At 42.4% G+C, this 19,765-nt stretch overlaps 1 protein-coding gene across 1 annotated transcript in view; it reads left to right on the top strand.

The window, feature by feature from the left end:
* The first annotated feature begins 226 nt into the window (after window positions 1–226).
* LOC139928279 (dedicator of cytokinesis protein 3-like) overlaps window positions 227–19,765 on the top strand; it is a 42,267-nt gene continuing 22,728 nt past the window's right edge. Inside the window, exons 1-12 of the mRNA XM_078288244.1 lie at window positions 227–263; window positions 6,289–6,372; window positions 6,613–6,653; window positions 9,102–9,157; window positions 13,074–13,170; window positions 14,877–15,025; window positions 15,865–15,949; window positions 17,288–17,329; window positions 18,250–18,404; window positions 18,618–18,699; window positions 18,819–18,879; window positions 19,245–19,392. Coding sequence (XP_078144370.1) covers window positions 227–263; window positions 6,289–6,372; window positions 6,613–6,653; window positions 9,102–9,157; window positions 13,074–13,170; window positions 14,877–15,025; window positions 15,865–15,949; window positions 17,288–17,329; window positions 18,250–18,404; window positions 18,618–18,699; window positions 18,819–18,879; window positions 19,245–19,392 — 1,037 coding nt within the window. The remainder of the gene's footprint in view (window positions 264–6,288; window positions 6,373–6,612; window positions 6,654–9,101; window positions 9,158–13,073; window positions 13,171–14,876; window positions 15,026–15,864; window positions 15,950–17,287; window positions 17,330–18,249; window positions 18,405–18,617; window positions 18,700–18,818; window positions 18,880–19,244; window positions 19,393–19,765) is intronic.

Genomic DNA, 19,765 nt, shown 5'->3' with positions numbered 1-19,765 from the left:
CACGGAGACTGCATCAGACACGCCGGGACATAATAGACCCGAGATATAAAGGCATTGATGCCCCCCCTTCTCCAAACCGTAGGATACAGATTCCGCTCGAGACATGCAGTCCGATGTATAAGGAGCCAGGATAATTTGTAGCCTTCAGCTCTCATTTTTTTTAGCAGCATCATCTCACGATATCGACATAATGTGGCTTCGTCTACCGGAGGGAAAATAACCAAATATGTGGATACCTACAGAGGAGGAGAAAATCGGAGTTGGTGAGTCAATCCTATCCCTTAATTGTTCATTTCTAACGGTTGGCTTCTATTTAATTGACTTTTATCTTTCAACGCTGCGTTGGCAGTTTTTTTTTTTTTTTTTTGGAGAAACACCCAATTTTGTTCATCGACATTCCGCATAGGCTACCAAACACATTTTTCTGTCCATTATGCCCATTACACCCAATGAAAAACACACACACTTATAATGGCTGATGTACGCGGCCAGTGACTGCATAGGAAGGCGAATTGCGTGGGATGATACAACCCATAACCTTTAGGCTGCTATCGCTGCTATCTGCTGCCTATGTAACTGCAGCCGCTGCTTTATCATCAGGCTCATATAGTCAGAGTTTGGGTTTTGTAAAATGCGTCAGTGTAGCATAACGTTTAGCTTTTTTTTTTTTCTTTGAAGAGGCATATCAGTGGGGGAGAAAAAAAAGGCGATTCGTGCTGAAACCACGAGGGGGCATCGAGACTGCGTTCCTCCAACAGGTGTAGGCTGGAGAGGCTGGAGCCTACCTGTGGAAACTATACAGACCTACTGCTGCTGCGACAGCCACTGACTGCACTGCTGTTTACACATTTCCTCCCATTGTGCACTTTTACCCCGAGAAAGTGCTGAAAGTCTCTAATTCGCTCAGCATTTCTCGATGATTTGACCCTTGAGAAAAAAACACAGAACCGTAGTGATCCTGTGATGCATGTTAGAAGGATACCATTCAAATATCACAGCAAACTACCCTATAATATCCTATAGGGGTATTATACTGATAGGAGGTGAAATAATACCATAAAGTGCTATAAACTCACTACTGAGCACCGCAGATACAGTAATTAAGTCCCTATAGGAATAACATAGAAATACTATAGTGGGGGGTTTTATTAGGGGAGTGAGTCATGTCCAGATGCTCTTCAGCTTGTTACTTGCAGGGTTACTCACGCTGGCTAGCACATGACCCCCCCTTCTCCACACACACACGCACACACTCACACTTTCATTGCAGGCATTACATTATATCAAATTCTCTCATAAGGGCTGCACTATAGGTTGAGAACCATAACCACCATAATGTTGCCAGAGGGACTTATAGTGTCTGTGTTACTCAGCAGTGGCTGTCCAGTGATCTTATCGTGCTTAATCATATATTCAACCTCCTCAGGCATCACTGTAATGTCCCCATAGGGTGTAATTTAGTTATTACTATATAGATGGTAGTTTTGCTAGGGTATTTGTATAGTATCCTTCTTAAATTGATTATAGAATTACCATAGTCCTTTCTCGTAAGGGGAAAGCACGGATATTGATTGGGGGAAGACAAGAGAAAAGAGGCAGTTTACAGTGAGGAAGAGCAACAGTTCAGCACAGTGCGGCGCTGAGCGGCGTGGCGCTGTCCGCGGTGCTGAAATGCGCAGAAGCAGAGCAGAGCCGCCACACTACAGTATACAGTATATACCTGTACTGACAGGCCGAACGACTGGGGTCAGACAACATGGATACTGACATATGCTGCGTTCACTATTTCTCAGTCTGCACTTCAGCTTCACTGTTTACATCATTGCAGATTAGCCCTACTAGCTATAGCCTAGCTTATTATGGAGTGGCATTCATTTTTGGAGTGCCTCTTCTGTTATTAGAGACACCATATTGGATGCTTTCTTATTTTATTTGCATATTTTGCCATTGTCTGTCAAATATCTCGATATGACCAGTGAAGCTGAGCTGTAGTCTGTGAGTAGCAAGGCCTTCTTTTCTTTTTCTCCTGTGTTATCTTATCTTCAGACTAAACAGGAAACAGTTAGACACCACCTCATGAAACCTTAATGCCTTTCTTAGAATCACTTCCTATTTATTATTTTTTCTTGGTTTATACTGTGAATATTAACTCTTTGTAAATCGCTCGTGGGATACCAGCAGAGGCCTGGATTGCTTGTATTGCCGCCTCTGTCCAGTCTTCATGAAAAGGTTTAGGTCTCCCAGTTCAACAGGTATTTTTGTTCATTTTCAGCCTATTTGCAAATGAACCATATGGATTTCACTCACATTAGCGGCAATATTGAGAGAATTGCTTTTACAGTAAGTTCCTGCAAAGAGCTCTTACTGTAAGACATCTCTGTATCAGAGTACTTTACCCCCCCATGAGAGAGTGAGACCATTCAGCCGGCTTTATATGTGGCCACATGGACGCGGTCCAGACACAAACTACTGCAGCCGTACACAAGATAATCGAGCAAACTAGGCCACCATTATCTGAGATGGACACTTACGGGATCAAATGTATTCATGACAGAACAAAAGATAGAGCTAATGTTCAATTGTGAGTAGGATTAGAGAGATTAATGTAGCCTAAAGTAGCATTTCTTCATGGTTTTAACCGTGATTTAACCCCTGATCCCATCCCCAGCGGAAAGTTGTTGAGCTACAATTGGGTGAGCACTTCCTGGATTCACCTCGGGGATTGGATTACTTCTCTTGTCTTTGCAAGTTCATTATTACTACTGTGCACTATTTTTATATGTAGGCTACTCATGTACATCGGGACAATGTCTGTATGTATTTGTTTGTGTGTGACAGTCATATACATGGTCGTTAAAAGGGGATGAAAGTTAAGGTCATCGTCATGCAGATGGGTGGCATGCTCAGGCCGCTGTGACACTGATTTAGAATTGGATGTGGCAAAACGCTTCTCCATCTCTGTGGCAGAAATCCTTAGGTTAGCAAGACCTCGGCGCAGTAATGTGTCTGAGTGAGTGAGTGTGCATTCAAGTCGTGCTGAGCAACATGACTCAGTGGGCGAAGCACAAAGACCGTTGTGTAATTTTTAACTTTGCCATGCAAGTATCTGGGACAGCACTGCTCAAGCCAGGAAAGCAGGACCTGCAGGGTCTGCATGCTCACGTTGCATTATTGGAACAGCTGAAGGACACGTTCAGTCAGTAATTCAGCTCACCAGAGTCACCTGTCGTACCAGTCGTGATTTGGCCTGGAGCTGAAAGGACCAACGAAACACAAGAGAAGGAAGTTCATTTTGTTTCTGTGGTTTAGATGACCGCTGTGTCTTAGGCGTCTCCTTTAATAAAATGTTTTTGGACACAGTGGTGCCTTCAGTACAGCGTTGTTTTGAAAAGACAGCAGACCAATTTATGAGCCACAACTGTGCTCACTGTTATGCTGGCAGCTTTTTGATGTCTGCTGCCCTTTACTCTGCAGAACATTTCCCCTCTGTGGGGCCACAGAAAAGTGAGGTACAGTATGTCTCTCTCAGCCATTCTGAAGCAAGTTCATTCGACCATGTCTACTCTCTGTTTCGTGCTTCAGTACATTACATAGTAATAATAAAACATTTTTCTAGACATGACAAGATGTAATAATCAATATTTTCATCAACGACCCCTTTATTTTGGTATAGATCATCATTGGAAGCTGATATTCATCCGCAGTATAAAGAAAAAATATGACACAGATGTAATTTTATATATTTTTTGATGAATAATTTCTTTATGTTTCGGTTGGCCTGATCATGAAAATGGTAACATACATTTAGTTGCACAAATATAAGAAACAAATGTGGTGTTTTAACATTTCTTCTTGTAGTTGAACGGTATTGCAGAGAGTAAAAGAAAACAAAGTATTGCAGACAGCACATACATAGTAAACGACGTGACTCAGTATAGTATCACAGTTTGCTAATGTGATGCAAGTGTGTGCTTGTGATGCAAGACAAAGCTCTTAGACATAGACACGGCGCGCGTGACACTACAACCTCTCTTTTAACGCTGTAGAGAGCACTGAAGTGCAGCATCTGCCTGCAATCATCACATTCTGTCATGTGGATCCACAGAAACTGCTGTCAGCCTTGAAAAAACATTCTGCCAGATTTCTGAAGAATACAAGTTTTTGTCAGACACAAGTTGAGAAATAGAGAATGTTATATACTTGAAATTTCTATTTGAACTGTCGACAATATATGGTAGAAATGTATTGTATAATAATGAATGCTCTGCTATGTTCATTCAATCTATAGCACTTAATTTAACCACACTGTTGGCTTTATGATTAATTCTTTTTCTGGCTGTAGGTTGTACCAGTTCTGCATGGTTTACTATCTCTGCACCTTAATTTAGTATTTTAGAAAGCGTTGCCTTTGTATTTGTTATCTAAGAAATGATCTATCCATTTGCATAGCCTTGTTTTTGTTCTTTATTCACTTGCTCATGTTGATAATTATTCCTGAAAGGCTCAAAATGTGTCGGTTCTGCATAGATTAACTAATTGCACAGAGTTGTGCATCTATTTCATGCCATGAACATTTTCACATTGCTTTTTAACTGTGACTGAACTCCACAGCCAGGTGCTGAGCAGTGTGGCTGCCAGTTTGGGGAACCTCTTATCTATACTGTAAGAGCTGTGGGTTCCCGGGCCTTCGATGAACTCAAGTGTTACACAATATTGGTCATAAGAAGTTGTGTGGCTTGTGGATCCAACTACACAGAGAGACAGTTTGGATGGAAATACTGTGGCTGAGTATAGTATATTAGCTTTTTGCCAATATTTGCCTATTCTTCTGCTTGTCCCATAAGTCCTTCCAACATCCTACGTTCAACATGTTCAACAAGCCAAAGATTAATTTTGTTGTGTGTGTTTTAAGGATATGCTAAGTATTGGGAGCTTTAGGCACAATGAGAGAGTGAGTGTTCGAACAGCTTGGAGGGTTTGTGAGGGAGGACTATGAAAATATGAGCCTGATGATGCGCCCATCTCTCTCAAACATGACAATCTCATCTTGTTCTGACGTGGCCTCTGCTGAAGAGCTTTCTAATGGTGTGAGTGCAGGTTTTGCAATTCAAATGAATCAGAGGACATTAAAGAATAGGGCCCTCAAATAGAGAATATTTAGCCCTGGCTGGTAAAGGGCCTGAAGCAGACTAAAAAGGTGACAAGGTGACTCTTTAAGTCTGTCCATCTCTCTCCCTCTAATATATGCCCAATGCGCTTGATTTGAACCTTAGTGTCACGCAGCATCCATAAGCTTGCCATTTTAAAATGCCCAGATCCCTGCAGCAGTTACAGTGAAGAAAGCCCTCCAGTTTGTAGATGATCTGTTGCCATAGTTACCCTAGCAGAGGAACTGAGCACTCGTTTCCCTCAAACAGGCAATGGAGCCGAGCCCCGAGCCCCTCCTTCTCTTCCTCCCCCTCACTGGGTCCCCTGGCTAGTTCATCAGCATAATGATTCACACCGAACTCTCCTTGAAGGGCCAGCATTTGTAGGTTTTTGAATCGTCAATGGAGCCCCGTCATTATTAAACACATTTGTCTTTACTGAGGCTTGTATACATTACATGGTTGCCAAGTTGCAATGTCGCTCAAATAAAAAGAGCATCTATTAGAGGCTGCAGAGGCCATATGATATAGTGAAGGTCCTCCTGACGTCCGTCCCCTGAAGAATAATCGTGTCCTTAATCAGGTTTTGAGTCACCGGATGTTTCAGTGTACAGTCAAAGCCTCTGACTTCATGATGCTGCAAAAGCAGGCGGAATGGAAGATTTATGCTAATGCCGACTTATGATAGAGAAGCATTTAGCCATACTACTTAGCAGTTTGTGTGGGCTCTATTTTTGGAGACAGTGCAATTAACTTAACATTGCACTAAAATCAGGACTGCTTAAGAATTAATTGCCTATTAAAATGACTACCCACTTCAGGGTGGGAGCTTGTTTACAGTTGGCTAAGCAGTGGTTCCTGTGCGACACTGTGTTTAGATGTTTGCATTAAACAGCTTATTAAAAAGCTGCGATAACTGCCCCGCTACAACCCCAAAACACATGCTGTGTGGAAACATGACATTGTTGGGGATGCACCTCGCCTAATCACAGGTCACAAGGATGAAACCAAGGGAAGAGTTGCTCATCCTCAGCCTGGATGTCATTTCTAATTTCAACACTTACATAAGACTACTGTAAGCTCAAACATGTTTTTATGAGCTGCTGTTTCATTGATTTCTGTCTTCTCTTTCTTTGCACAGTGATCTGCAACTTCCGGTCGTCAGTATGTCAGGCTCTGGTCCTGGAGATTGGGGAAACCGTACAGATCCTGGAGAAGAGCGAAGGTAAAAGCAGACATTTCTTCTGTGGTAACACAGACTTGTGATAAGTAAAGGCACAGTTATTGTGTTTGATTGTATAAAAATAAGAGCTATAGATGTAGGGTAAAATGGACACTACTGTAGTGTGGTGGTCGCTTTTCCTAAATCTAAAGAAACACTTCATCTTTGAGCTGCTTGAAGTGCTGTGGCATAATGATCAAGTCACTGCATGAATCTTTGATGTTCATTTTGATGTTTCTTTAGGCTGGTACAGAGGCTTTTCCACCAAGAAGCCTTCTATCAAGGTAATTATGCCAGCATGCACATGTTACTAGTTTGGCACGCTCTTTATTGCTCTACATAATGTGTTCAAATCAGTTCATTACAGCAGGGTGAATCAAAATGCAACACTAGACACAGTATTTGATGCACAAGGCTAAAAGAACAATTGCGTGGATAACAAATGATATGCATACAGTATATGCATTGTAGATGGAACTTACATATATTAATATGTGCACATGAATAATCCTGCATATCTTCCACATAATACTGTTCTTGACTAAATAAATTGTTAGCCTGCTAATATTCATACGATTTTGTCAACTAAGTGAATAGTCCATCAAAAGATCTGTAAAATCGGTTGCCCTACATTACTGTGATGCAGAAATATAAAGTGATGTCTTTACAGCCTTTATCAAAGACCAGTACACTTCTATTAATGCTGATGTGATGCCAGACGTGTGATGTGAGATAATCGTCTCAGAAATAACCTAAAGTTACTGTTGTCAATGAAGACTTTAATGACTGACTGACTTATTGACTAGAGCCTTGATTTTACAGGAACAGAAATAGAATTATCTCCCCACCTCTTTTTCCAGAGGTTTCAAGGTTGATGCTCCCTCATTATGTTTCCTCAACATGTTTTGTGGCTAATATGCTGTATGTATTATGTCAGAAGAATTCACAATACAGTAACACCAAATTTAGTGCCAGAAAAAAACCCACTGTCTTAAAGAATACATTTATACATAAAAAGCGCAAATAGAGCAAATCAATTTACAAGAAAACAGTTGACATACATACGCAGACATATGTGCAACATGTGTACATGGTATTCAGCTTGCTATGAGACACATGTGCCACCCCTATCATTTGTATTTAAATTGCACAATGGCACTGATTGCAGAACAGGCTTTGCAGATCATCACAGCATCATAGAAATCCCATTTTTCCTGAGTACACGCTGTACCACTGCTGTACTGAGAGGAGAATTACTTGGAAAATTCAAATTTTGTTTTCTTTTCAGCCAGCAGATGGTGCAATGAATGATCTGGCAGCCACTCATTATGGAGAAGCACGCTATTGGTTATAATGTGCCAATTTTATTCTAATTTGTAACATTCAAGAAAGAATTGTGTACGGTGACTGCTGCAGTCCTGAGGCAGGATGATGGACTTGTACCACTTGTTGTGATGCTGTGTTTGCAGTCAAAGCAGAAGGAAAGTTCAGGTGGAGGGCAGAAGAGACGGCTTGTGTCCAAATCTTCCTATTCCCTCTAGAGAGCCTGTTCATGCTGTTGTTTCTACATGCAGCATCATTAAATCCTCTGCATGAGGCTCAGTAAGCAGAGGCCTTACTGGACCATAGGTACTGAACTCTGAGCAGTATACCACCATCACTGCTGACAGAGATCAATACACTGCACTGCAGTAAATGGTTATTATATATTACTGACACATCTGCTTCCCATAGAATTGATTGTTCAGTAAAGCATGTTTATGACGGTCCCTGTCCACTGTCCCTGTCCCTGACAACCTGCACCTGCACAGTCTGGAAAGTCATTATACAAAGTTGCAAAACAAAGATGCAAAGTTGTATACCCATAATAAGAATGATGCTATTATCAGGAGCTTAAATGCCAAATAAGTTATTAGAAACATGTCACTAGCAGGTAATCAAGGCTATTTCATATGTCTCATCCTGCTTTGAACAGAAACCTCAGAAGTGTTATGTGAGGCTGCTGGCGTGTTTCAGAGAAAGCAGTAAAACTGTCCAATCCTGGCAAATGTAGGTGTTAGTGGCTACATGTTGCCCTGCTCTACTCTCATCAGCTATTTACAGTTCCTACTAACATGCCTCCATTTTGTTATGTACTCTACTGCCTACATTCATTCGCCCCCATACTCTCTCTCTCTCTCTCTCTCTCTCTGTGCCGAGAGAATTAGCTGTGCTCACTGTGGCCAATTCATCACATCTGGCAGATTAGAATAAGAAAGATGAACTGCAAGGGTGGCAGTTGGCACCACTCAGTCTCTCATGCCCTTCCCTGCTAAGCCAAGCCACAATTAGGGCTACTGCACATGGCTTTGCCTCTCGTCTCTGTGGTGGTGTGTGCAGACAGGACAGGCTTCACATCTGTTTTTTTCTTCTTTTTCTTTTTTTGCATGGCAGAAAAGAAATTGCTTACAGCAATACAAAAATTGGCCCAATCTTAAGGAAGTGTGATGTTTTACTTCCATGAACATATGATGTGATGCCAGCAATATTTAGAAATGTAAAAAATTGCGATTGGCAACATTTCCGCTGTAAAATCTCTTCGTTACGATGTCTAGTTCTTCAAACAACTAGCCTTCAACGCTGTTCAGGCCGGCTAATGATACAAACACAACAGAATATGTTTTATTTGTGTGTTGTAGGAGATGGAGAGATCATACTCTTTGTAACATCTTTGCTCCTTCTTCTGTCCGCAGGGTATTTTCCCAACCAGCTATGTCCACTTGAAGAAATCCACAGTGACCAACAGAGGGTATGTCTCAAGTTGAATGACAAAATGCTATTTATTTAAGCATGTCCACTGTAATCTAACCACTTCCTCTGTATCCTTTAATCTTTTAAGAGAATAATATCCATAGCAGATAATGTCAGCTTGATTTTACGGTATCATTGATATGACCAAGGTTTTCAAACTTGGGTCTGCAGCCCCTTAGGAACCAGGCACCCTAGGGCTCCACAGAAGTATTGCAGAGGGTCCACAAAAACCTGGATACTTCATAGTGTACATGATTTGATGCCACCCTCCATTATGCATGGATTTGGTAATGTTGGAAAGATAGACTTATTTTCTTTCATTTGGACCAATGACAAATTCTCTGTCAAATGAACTCATTGGTCACTGCTCATAACGCTCTATTTTCGTGACGGCTCATGGCGCATTGCGGGGCTTTTTTCCGGCGAAGTGGTATTTTCGTCTGCCACACACAAGTTTTTTTTTCTCGCCTGTGCCTGTTTGGTATTTTGGTGACTCGCCATGAACTTGACTGCGCCAAGGTGGGATGAGAGGCGCAGTAGGGGGTAGGGCCGGGTATCGAGAACCAGTTCCAATTTAGTTCCCGGTTCCAAATTGCCTAATTCACCGGAATCAATAAGCCATCACACTAATGACACCTCTTATGATTATCATTAAGAATGTTGAACAGCTGGATGCTTCTTGAGTACCTGCAAAGCTTTTTGACCCTTTCGGTGTGCGGTCAATCGCAAGCAATGACATAATTTGACTACTCACCGTCATGTCAGTCAAGACACCGGTGAAGTCTGTATGTCCATATAACATACAGTGAGTTTTTCTTTCTTCAAAACAACAGAAGTTGCTGAAGACCGTTTCTTTAAAGTTCCAAAAATGGCCATAAAAAATGACCATAAAATTACTCCAAACAGCTTGTGCAGCATAATCCGTGTTCTGAGTGTTCTGAAGCCAAACGATTGCACTGTGGGTCCAAAAGTTCAATATTTACCTCATTATCTCCTAGATTTTCCGCACTTGTTCTGCACTGCACCAACAGTCACAACAGTAGCAAGCAGATGCTGCCTTCAAATGCTGTCGGAAATATTGTAATTATGGGTGTATTTGTATGGGTGTGCTTGAACGAAGTGGAAAATACGAATCCAATTACTTGACATTTTTTCACTTGTTTCACTTGTATTGTGTTCTTTGAAGTAAGGCGTTATGCCAAATGTGCCTTAGCTGTTTTGACAAGTAATTCTGAGACAAAAGTAACTACACAGCAATGTCTTTCTTGAGAAATAAAACAAAGTAAACTCCACTAAAGCTGTATTTAGTCTTTAGCCCCTCACAATTTATACAGGAGGAATCGTTAAGTGAATGATAAACAATCACATTGGTAAGAAGAATCGAAAAAAGGCACCGGAATCTGTAACATCCTAACGATACCGAGCCCTAGTGTGTCAGTAGCGCTTGAGTAGCGCAGTACAATTTTGGATTACCAGGATTTGCGCTTGCTCAGACCAGGTCAAAAGCGCACGACATAAGGCACAGTCTGTTTTGTGTTATTTCTGTGGCTTTACCAAGCAATGTGTGCATGAACAGATCCTATTCAAAAGATTAGCAACCCTTTCTGTGGGTGATATGTTGGCCAATTTGACTTGATATAAACCCGTCAAGCAGGAAACAATAAGATACAACATTTTTCATTCATTCTTACTATACACTCGTAGCTGTGATGTTAATGATTGTCATCCAACATAGAACTTTCAGTATGCGCCATGATGCAGAGTGTGGATTGTAGAAGCGGTCGTATCCTCTATAGATGTCAGGCTGGTGGATGGCCTCCTCCCACGGCTAAACTGTCCCTGCGGTTCGCCGCCAACTTCTGTTTGGCTCTTCGCCTAATATCATTGACCTGTTTCCTACATTGGGCAACGGTTCTCTTAGGACCGGAGCAACACAGGAACCAAATGTGTTATCTCCTCCCAAGCTAATTTAATTTAAAGTGCCGTATGTTCGCTTGTGGCGATTCTGCACCTCCTGCACAAGGACATCAGTTTCCTCTTGGGAGAAACTTTTGTGGCAGATCCGCTCCGGACTGTTCTCTTCATCATGAAATTGTCAGAGCGCACTGCTTTTAAGGGGAAGGAAAAAAGGTGAGGTCATCACGACGCCAGTCCCTACTGCACCTACTGATAATGTATTCCTCCTAATCCCACCCCGTTTCCAACTGCGCCGCAAGTTTGCCGTGTGCCTCTGGCCACAAAAATACCAAAAATCAGTGGCCACGCCCTGTGCGGCTGTGCCTTGTGCCACTGACTGCACTTTGCGCCGTTGATTCACGAAAATAGAGCCCTTAGCCTGATTTCCATAGAGTATCTATTTTAGTTCTACAAAGAACATACTGTGACCTCTAGGAGTGGCACAGACAAAAAAAGCTGTAGAATATAACACTACAAGGCAGCTATAAGAGAGCAAAACATGTCTTTGCAAAGTTGGGCTCTCCTCAGTGACACAGTTTGAGTAAAAATGAATACAGAGAGAGACCTGAGAGTGTTGTTCGACCTCCTGACCTCTGTGTCAGTCAAGCCCAACAGTCATTCTAAGATTAGAGTGAGGGAACACCTCATGCATATGCAGGACAGCTTATATTGTCTGCATCATTGATATTAAATGCTTCACTACAAAATATTGATAACCTCAGATACACGTACAGCAGTTTTTCCTCCCTTGGCTGCTACAGTTGGGCTCTACTAGAACTTCACCCACAGATTTTGGAGGAGGATATGAGCAGTGACGATAAAAAAACAATCAAGTTTCACGATGTTCTACCAATCAGGACCATCGGCTCATGTAACCTGATGAAGCTGATGAAGCTCTCCCTCACTCATTACACAGGGGTGTGATATAGATCCATCAACTGATCAATGTCAGAGCATGTGTATCCCTCTCTTCTCCGTTGTCCAATTTCCCCTCATCGCTGATTTGTGAGGATCCATTCTTAAATAGAATTAGCACTGGACAGCCACTGACCTGCATGCACATAATCTCTCTCTCACTCTCTCACTCCCAGACACACAGACACACACACACACACACACACACACACACACACACAGTGGGCATCAGACCTCTGTGGTTCTAGCCACAAAGGCTGGCCATGGCTGTGTGTGTAGGCCAAAAGCAAGGCAAAGACAAAGGCAGGCAGTGGAGCTCTTTATCAGCCTGTGCTCATGGACATTAAATCTACTGGTTGGGATGTGTGGCACAGTGTGCACTGGGAGTTTGCTGTTATATCACCACCCTCCAGTGGAGTTACCACATAGTGGGGAGGACTCTCGTTTGCACTCAAACAATTAAAAGTGCAGACTTGGAAATCGACATTATTATACTTCCCTGCTCCAGGAGCTGCACTTGGGGAAATGTGCTTTGCTGTCTAGTGGAGTTAATGAGGTGAAACACCTACTGCATCTCTGTAGCTCTCCCAAAGCATCCTCACCATAGAGGATCACTCTGACTCGTTATGTAATGGATGGACTGTCGAGTGATTTTTACCCAGAGACGTTTTCTTTGTAGCGAAAGCAATCATAGACCACGAGTATCAAAGTTCAGTCTTCACCCTAGTTTGAAAAGAGCAGAGAGAGTCACAATTTCCGATGCAAGTCAGATGTCATCTTTTTTTTTTTCTAGCTGGAGATCTAACCTTTAGTCTGATGGTTTCCTATATGAATGTGATCAGACACAGAAAGGATGTCTGTTGTGGTTTTTACCGGAGTGCTCCACCCCCGCCCCTAATTGCAGCCAGAGAAAATCTCATTACTCTACATGATATTACCTCTTTGTCATTTCATAGCTGCTATATCCTTACAGTGCTGACTCGAGGCAGTGACATGTGTGTGTGTGTGTGTGTGTGTGTGTCCTACATGTTTCCTTGCCCTAGGCTCTGTGAGACGGTGGTGCCCCTGGAGGACCCTATCATCACTGAGACCACCTCCACACTGCAGGAATGGGGTGTCTTGTGGAAGCAGCTCTATGTGGTCAGTAGCACTATATTACAGTATATCTCACTCGTATCAAAACAAAACTCTGAGCAATGAATATGAGATTGGACCTAACATAACCAATCATTTTCCAGGGAATTTGGAGAAAAACAGCTCTTGCAAAAAGAAATTGCCTCCATGACTGTTTGATTTGCATTCTCCAGAGGGATTTGATGGAATATGTATTTTTTTGCTACGGTATGCTTTTTCCTCCACCTTAATTCAACACCTGGTATAACCAGGTTTGCCGGCAAGAGTAGTGGATAGCATGAGACATAAACATACAGTGACAGCTCCGTTAGATATGTCTCCATAGCATGTCATCCCGACTGTCACCCTACATGCTCATATACTATCTATGTAGGAACAGAAATGGTTGTTGGCCACAGATAATGGCCCTCAGCCCCGTCGTATGCAATTTCATGCTGTGTCATTCAGCCGTTGCTTTAGATCTTGGCCCGGCTCTGTCAGTTTGGGCATCATCTTAAGATCCAGTACTGCTCACCACCTTCAATCAGCCTTTGCTTGGCCGGCAAAAATGATTACTGGGAACCTAAAGCACCCTTAATCCTGCTAAGTGTCGAGAGGGCAGGCAGAAGTGGTTGGTAGGGTTTGAGGTTGGAGCTGAGTGGATATGTTGCGGAGATGGCAGCGGGTTTTTACATAACCTCTCACTGAGGACTGCTCATGCTCTGAGCAACTAAGGAGCCCGCGGCATGGCTGTGGTGATGTAACTTCCTCTGAAGCTCGACTAATGCGAGCCGCTGATTTAACACTGCTCATTTTGGTGCTCACCCCCTGTGTGGTATGGGCCATGTTGCCACAGTTACATCCATAATAATAGGGTGTATCATTGGCTAGATGTTGATAAGTTTTACCTTATTGTTGCCAATTAGAATTCATGGTAGTACTTCAGGGAGCAATGGCCTAAGCATAACTGTGTATCTGTATAATGTACATAATTAGCCCTGCAGAATAGACGTCCGAAAGGGCTCATCAACTCTGACAAAAATCTTTGTTTTTCAACAGCTACCAGCCTTTGAGAACATGCAGTGTTTACCCTCATTAAATTTACATGAGCATTGTAGCGGCGCTTAATCTTTGCATTTATGTAAACAAACCTGGGTGGTAATGTGGGCTTGTCATACCATTAGGGAGAACAGAAATGCCTGAATTAAAAGTGCTGTCCTTGGTCTAAAAGAGATGGTGATGAAACTCAGTATCATGAGGGGGTCAAAGCAGACCTGCAAGGGATATTTGTTTTTTTTAGCTGGATTAACAAAGCCAGTGAGCTTTTAACCTCAGGAGCAACACATATCATTCTCTTACCTGTACACACTGGCAGAAGTGGCAAGCTGCAGAGCAAGTCTTTTCTCTTGAGCATATAATTGAGCTGACTATACAACAAATCTCCAGAGGCCTCTCAAGCTGTTTCACAGTTTGATGCCGACCTATTTTGAAAATCACATTTATAACACCTGAAAACAACATAGATGCAGACTCTGATTTTTCTCAATGTCCAGCTTTGTATGCATGTTTATGATGGACTGCTGGACTGTTGTTGAACTACATGGAGTTAAACATATTAAGTAGTGAATCATCGCTGTGAAGAGTTTCATTAGCAGTCTATAGTGTTTACCACAAATTTCTGCAGCCTCACGTTTCCCCACCAATGCCCTGTCTCTTTGCATCTGCCCCAATAGAAACACAAGGTGGATCTGTTCCATAAGCTGCGTCATGTGATGAACGAGCTCATTGACCTGCGCCGGCAGCTGATCCAGGGTCACCTCGCCCAGGACCAGACCCGCGAGATCAAACGACACATCACCGTACGGCTCGACTGGGGCAATGAGTGAGTCTCTCTCCTATTGAATACATTATATGGAGAAAGCGAGGAATTGGAAGGCGTGCACAAGGTCACTGGACATTTCCCACAACTCGGTGAACGTTATTATTAAACTGTTGGCCACCAAAGAATACATAATTTCTTTGGCGCTGGAGAGATCCCCAGCACAGGGTGTGTGTGGGTGCGTAATACCATCCCCTATGATGTAATTTTATGGTCATTTAGCAGATGAGTGGATCTCAAGCGGCTTAAAGTCAATGCACATCCTCAGCCCCTGGAGGAATTGTAAACCCATATTCGCACTGTTGCCAGCTTCAAACTCCTTCCAACTGAGCTGTCATAGGCATCCATAACAGAGATAAGGAGAGAGGGCTCCGGCCAAGGAGGAGCATTAGGTGGAGGGGCCATCTGTTGGTTTAATGCGGGATTCATTGTACATGTTCAAAGTACACTCGCATTCAGTTTCACAGTACATGTTCACTGAATTGGTCAACATCAGTGAGCATCATGCTTGAGGTCTACGTATATTCATGTACAGAACAAGAGAAAATGGAGAAATACATTGTATTGTGTTCACCATGCATGCTGAGCTCAGTGCTCCGTAGTGCAAACTGACCTGAGTGCTGAGGTGATCTAATTTCATGGTCAAAAGATCATAGTAGTACTGATAGTGCTCCATGATTTTGTTTTAGTCTAGAGCTGCAATTTAAAGAAATATAAAGAAATATAAAGAAACCTAGTAAGTGTTGTTGATCTAGCTGGTATTGTTTGAATCAGAAACCCAGTTATTTCCAAGGCTCTGATTTCTTTCTTCCCTGTTATTTTTCCTTTTCCTCTGTCATCAGGCACCTCGGCTTAGACCTCGTTCCCAGAAAGGAGTTTGAGATGGTGGATCCAGATCAGATCAGCGTATCTGAGCTATACAAAATGGTATGCTGGGTGGCTTTGTTCTTGAGCCGACACATGCTGTACAAATTCAGCCTTTGAATTATTTAATACGATGCATTAATAATATGTATAATATGAGTATTTATTGAATAATATAAATGCTAATAAATGTATTTCTGTATCATGCATGTATCTATAGTAATGACTCAAAATGATGCTTTCTTTACACTTGAATTTGTTGCACTTGCTGTATGCATTTTTCCTGTGCCTCAGCCTGGTTTTGCATATGAGAATGTGTTGTTGGATGTGTAGGGATGTGTGAATGTACCGATTATCAAATCATCCATAAAAAGGTGACTCACTAGAGGGAGCACGATTCAGCTGTTGCGGATGGAGCAGCCTCATGTGACCTATTCTTTATGCTTATGTTGCCGCCATATTGAGTGTGTCCCTCTCCTCGCGCGCACGTGACTCTCACAGGCGTGATCGCTAGCTAGCAACGCAGACGTAATGCAATGTGACAAGCTTGGCTGAGGCTTTGGGAAAATATATACAGATTTATTTTTTATTATTATTTTTTATTTAATTATAGATTATAGTCTTGGTTATTTAAAACCACCAACCTCACTTGAGACATATTTCTGTAAATAAATTATGTCTCAAATCTATTTTTGAATTTGGCTGGAGTAATGTGGGAGTTTCAAGTGCATACTCACTGGCGGGAGATGAGACTTACTCAAGCAGATCCAACATTAGGAATACGTGATTACGGCACAGATGTAATAAAATCTCATGTAATGCTGTGGGAGGCCGTCCTCTAGGTGGAAGACCCCGTCTGGTCAATAGTGGAAGGTCCATATGCTGATCAAAACACTCTCCAACTGCCCAGCAGTCTCCCATTATCCCTTTGCCATTTTTCTCGGCTTTGCAGGCAGATTGTTAGTGTACTAAATGCCCTGTCCAGAAACAACAGCGTAGCTCATCCTTGCCAAAAAGCCTCCTGACTCTGTCGATGAAAGTGAGCTTGTTTTTGGCAGGGCACAAGGCCTTGGCACCTCTTCAGGTAGGGGAGTAGAGGAGTTCTTTTAGGCTGCTGAGCAGAGAGGTGTGTGTGGGCGACACTGGCTTTGTCCTGTCCTCTCCCACACGCTCACGTTTTACCTCATGTGGGCTTCCTTTAGTGCTGCAGGAACACTGAAGTATAGCCTCCTGGCAAAATAGGTAGGTGAATTTTTTATCAGATTCGAAGCATCGACTGAGGCGCTGCTCAGGTAGTGTGTGTCTGAAGCTGCGGTGAGGTAAATATGTTCAATACTGAGTGGGAAGAGTAAAGAATGGACCGGCTGAACTGACATGTTTCTTTTGAACTTCACTCTTTAGCATGTATCCAGCAGACACTGTGGCCAGCAAAGCACAAACCAGGTACGGCCTTTTCAAAGCTGTTTGGCTTTGAAATATACCATCATGAAAAAAATCCTTTTCCTTCTTTCTCATTTCATTCCTGAATACTTCTTTCTTACTTTATCACTCAAAGGTCACAGGAATATTGTCAGGGCACTATAGCTATGACCCTTTTACTCCTTACTATTGGTTCCCTGTAATGTTGGAGATCTAGGAATTGCTCTAGTTGATAACAGTGTGCCAGCTAAACACCTAAAATGTAAAACTATGAGTTGAGTTGGAATTTGCAGGTTATGGTCAAAATAAGGTGTTAGTGTCATGCTCAATGGGAAGAGCATGAGTTAGGGGTTTGATTCCCACTGGGGGTGCAGATGCTAATGATGTATGCACTAATGATAGTGTTTGGCGCTTTGGATAAAAGTGTCCACTGAATTGCATTTGTATATAGCTCAATGGGAAACACCAGTATAAAGACTTCTTGCATTGGTTGTGACTCTATAAAGGGATGGAATGATTTTTATTTGTAGCATAGTTTTGCATCTGGGTCCCACTAGATCTCCCATAAATACTAAACTGGGATCACATCTAGTTAGTGAGAAGGCCTTGGCAAACAGCAACTTAATTCTCATGCTCCATGATCCCTCAGGCCTTCTTGACACCTTTTCAACTGAGACAGAAATGCATTATGAGATGGAAATGATAACTGAGGATTGCTAGGTTTGTAATAGTGATTAGAAATTGTCTAAACCTCTTGTAGATCCAATTAACCCCTTAGACTGCTCACATGGATCTGGTGTCTTAGCTTATCCATATAGTTCCATACATTACATCTGTGCAGCCTTTGGAGAATAAACACAGAGCGCATGTGTGCGAGACGGCAGGTACTTAGCTTTGCAGTAAGGGACCTGTCTTGTTAGCGGTCACTGTCTCTTCGTTCTCAGGGTGACAGCACGCGACAGCGCCATGGTGACGGTTGCCGTGTCCCTGTGTCGCACCACCTCTTCATCAACCTGAAGAGCTTCACTTACAACAGCATCAGCGAGGACGCAGACGTCTTCTTTTTTCTGTACGACACTCGCGAGGCCAAACAAATCAGGTAGGCTGCTGGGAGGACTTCGGCGTGCCAGTGGTCAGCCCAAAGACAAACACTGTTCATCGAAGACACACACACACATGAATGGACCTACGTACTGTGTGTGGATGCATACATGGACACACGCACATATACACACTGTCTGTCCAGCACATTGATTGAGGCACTGTTAAGGATGACTTTCACTCTGAAACTGTGAACTGTCTTCCATTGCAGTGAGAAGTTCATGGTGAGGTTGAACAAAAACGGAGGACCAAAGAATCCAGAGAAGGTGGACCGTCTGTGCGCTCTCTTCACGGTAACAACTCTTAGGAATCGGGCGCAATCCCACTTCATAGAAACTTAGTGTATTTCAACTGTAACTGTATATTACTATAAGAATATTCTGATTACATTGTCCATTGTGTTTCTCCTCAGGACCTGAGCAGTAAAGACTTGAAGAGAGACCTGTACATTGTGGCGCATGTCATAAGAACTGGTAAATAAAGTACAGTGTACAAAAATATGATTTCCATGGTCTTAGGATAGTCAGATTTTTGAAATAATCAGTGTTCCTTCTTGAGATAGGTAAGGCAAGGAAAGGCAAGTTTATTTATATACCAGATTTTGTACACATAGGCAATTCAAAGTGCTTTACACAAGGTATATAAGACATTAGATAAGAAATACAGGATAAGATAAATAAAACAAACAAAAAGAGATAATAAAGTGTATTAGAAGAGAGAATAAATAAAGAATTAAATTGCATAAAAAGAGAATAAAGATCAACTTTCATAGACAGTGCAGAATAGTCAAAGTTGGGGCACTTCTGAGACAGTGTATCCTCCTCTTTTCTGTGTCCAGGTCGTATGCTGCTGAATGACTCAAAGAAAGGTCCGCCCCACGTTCAGTACAGACGACCCTACGGCTGCGCCGTTCTCGCCATGAGTGATGTTTTCCACACCATCACAGACCTCAAAGAGGAGAAGGACTTTGTGCTCAAAGTTTACACGTGAGTGCAGCGGCGAAACTGTTTCTCCTCTCTCAGTATGTACTCGCTTCTCCCTGAAGATGAATACTAGACAGAATTTGATTGTATAGAGAGAAAGTATGAAACCTGCACTATAATTACTCGGTACCTGTCAATGTAATTGCTTGGTAGCTGTGTGGTTTCTGTACTACTGGATATACAGCGGAAGTGTGTGTGTAATGAGGCAGGATTATTGTGTGAATTTTCTGCAAATGTTGTGCATGACAACCTAGTGCTCCAGCGTTGATGCGTAGTGTGTTTTGACCAGAATGATAATGAAGTGTCCTCTGGAAAATCAATAGCCGCTCACCCCGGGTCTAAGATAGGGCTCTTGGCGTGATGTGAATCTGGCTGC

Source organism: Centroberyx gerrardi, chromosome 14 (genome assembly GCF_048128805.1).
Source record: "Centroberyx gerrardi isolate f3 chromosome 14, fCenGer3.hap1.cur.20231027, whole genome shotgun sequence".
NCBI classification, from domain to species: domain Eukaryota; kingdom Metazoa; phylum Chordata; class Actinopteri; order Beryciformes; family Berycidae; genus Centroberyx; species Centroberyx gerrardi.
This window is presented reverse-complemented; position numbering and strand designations above follow the sequence as displayed.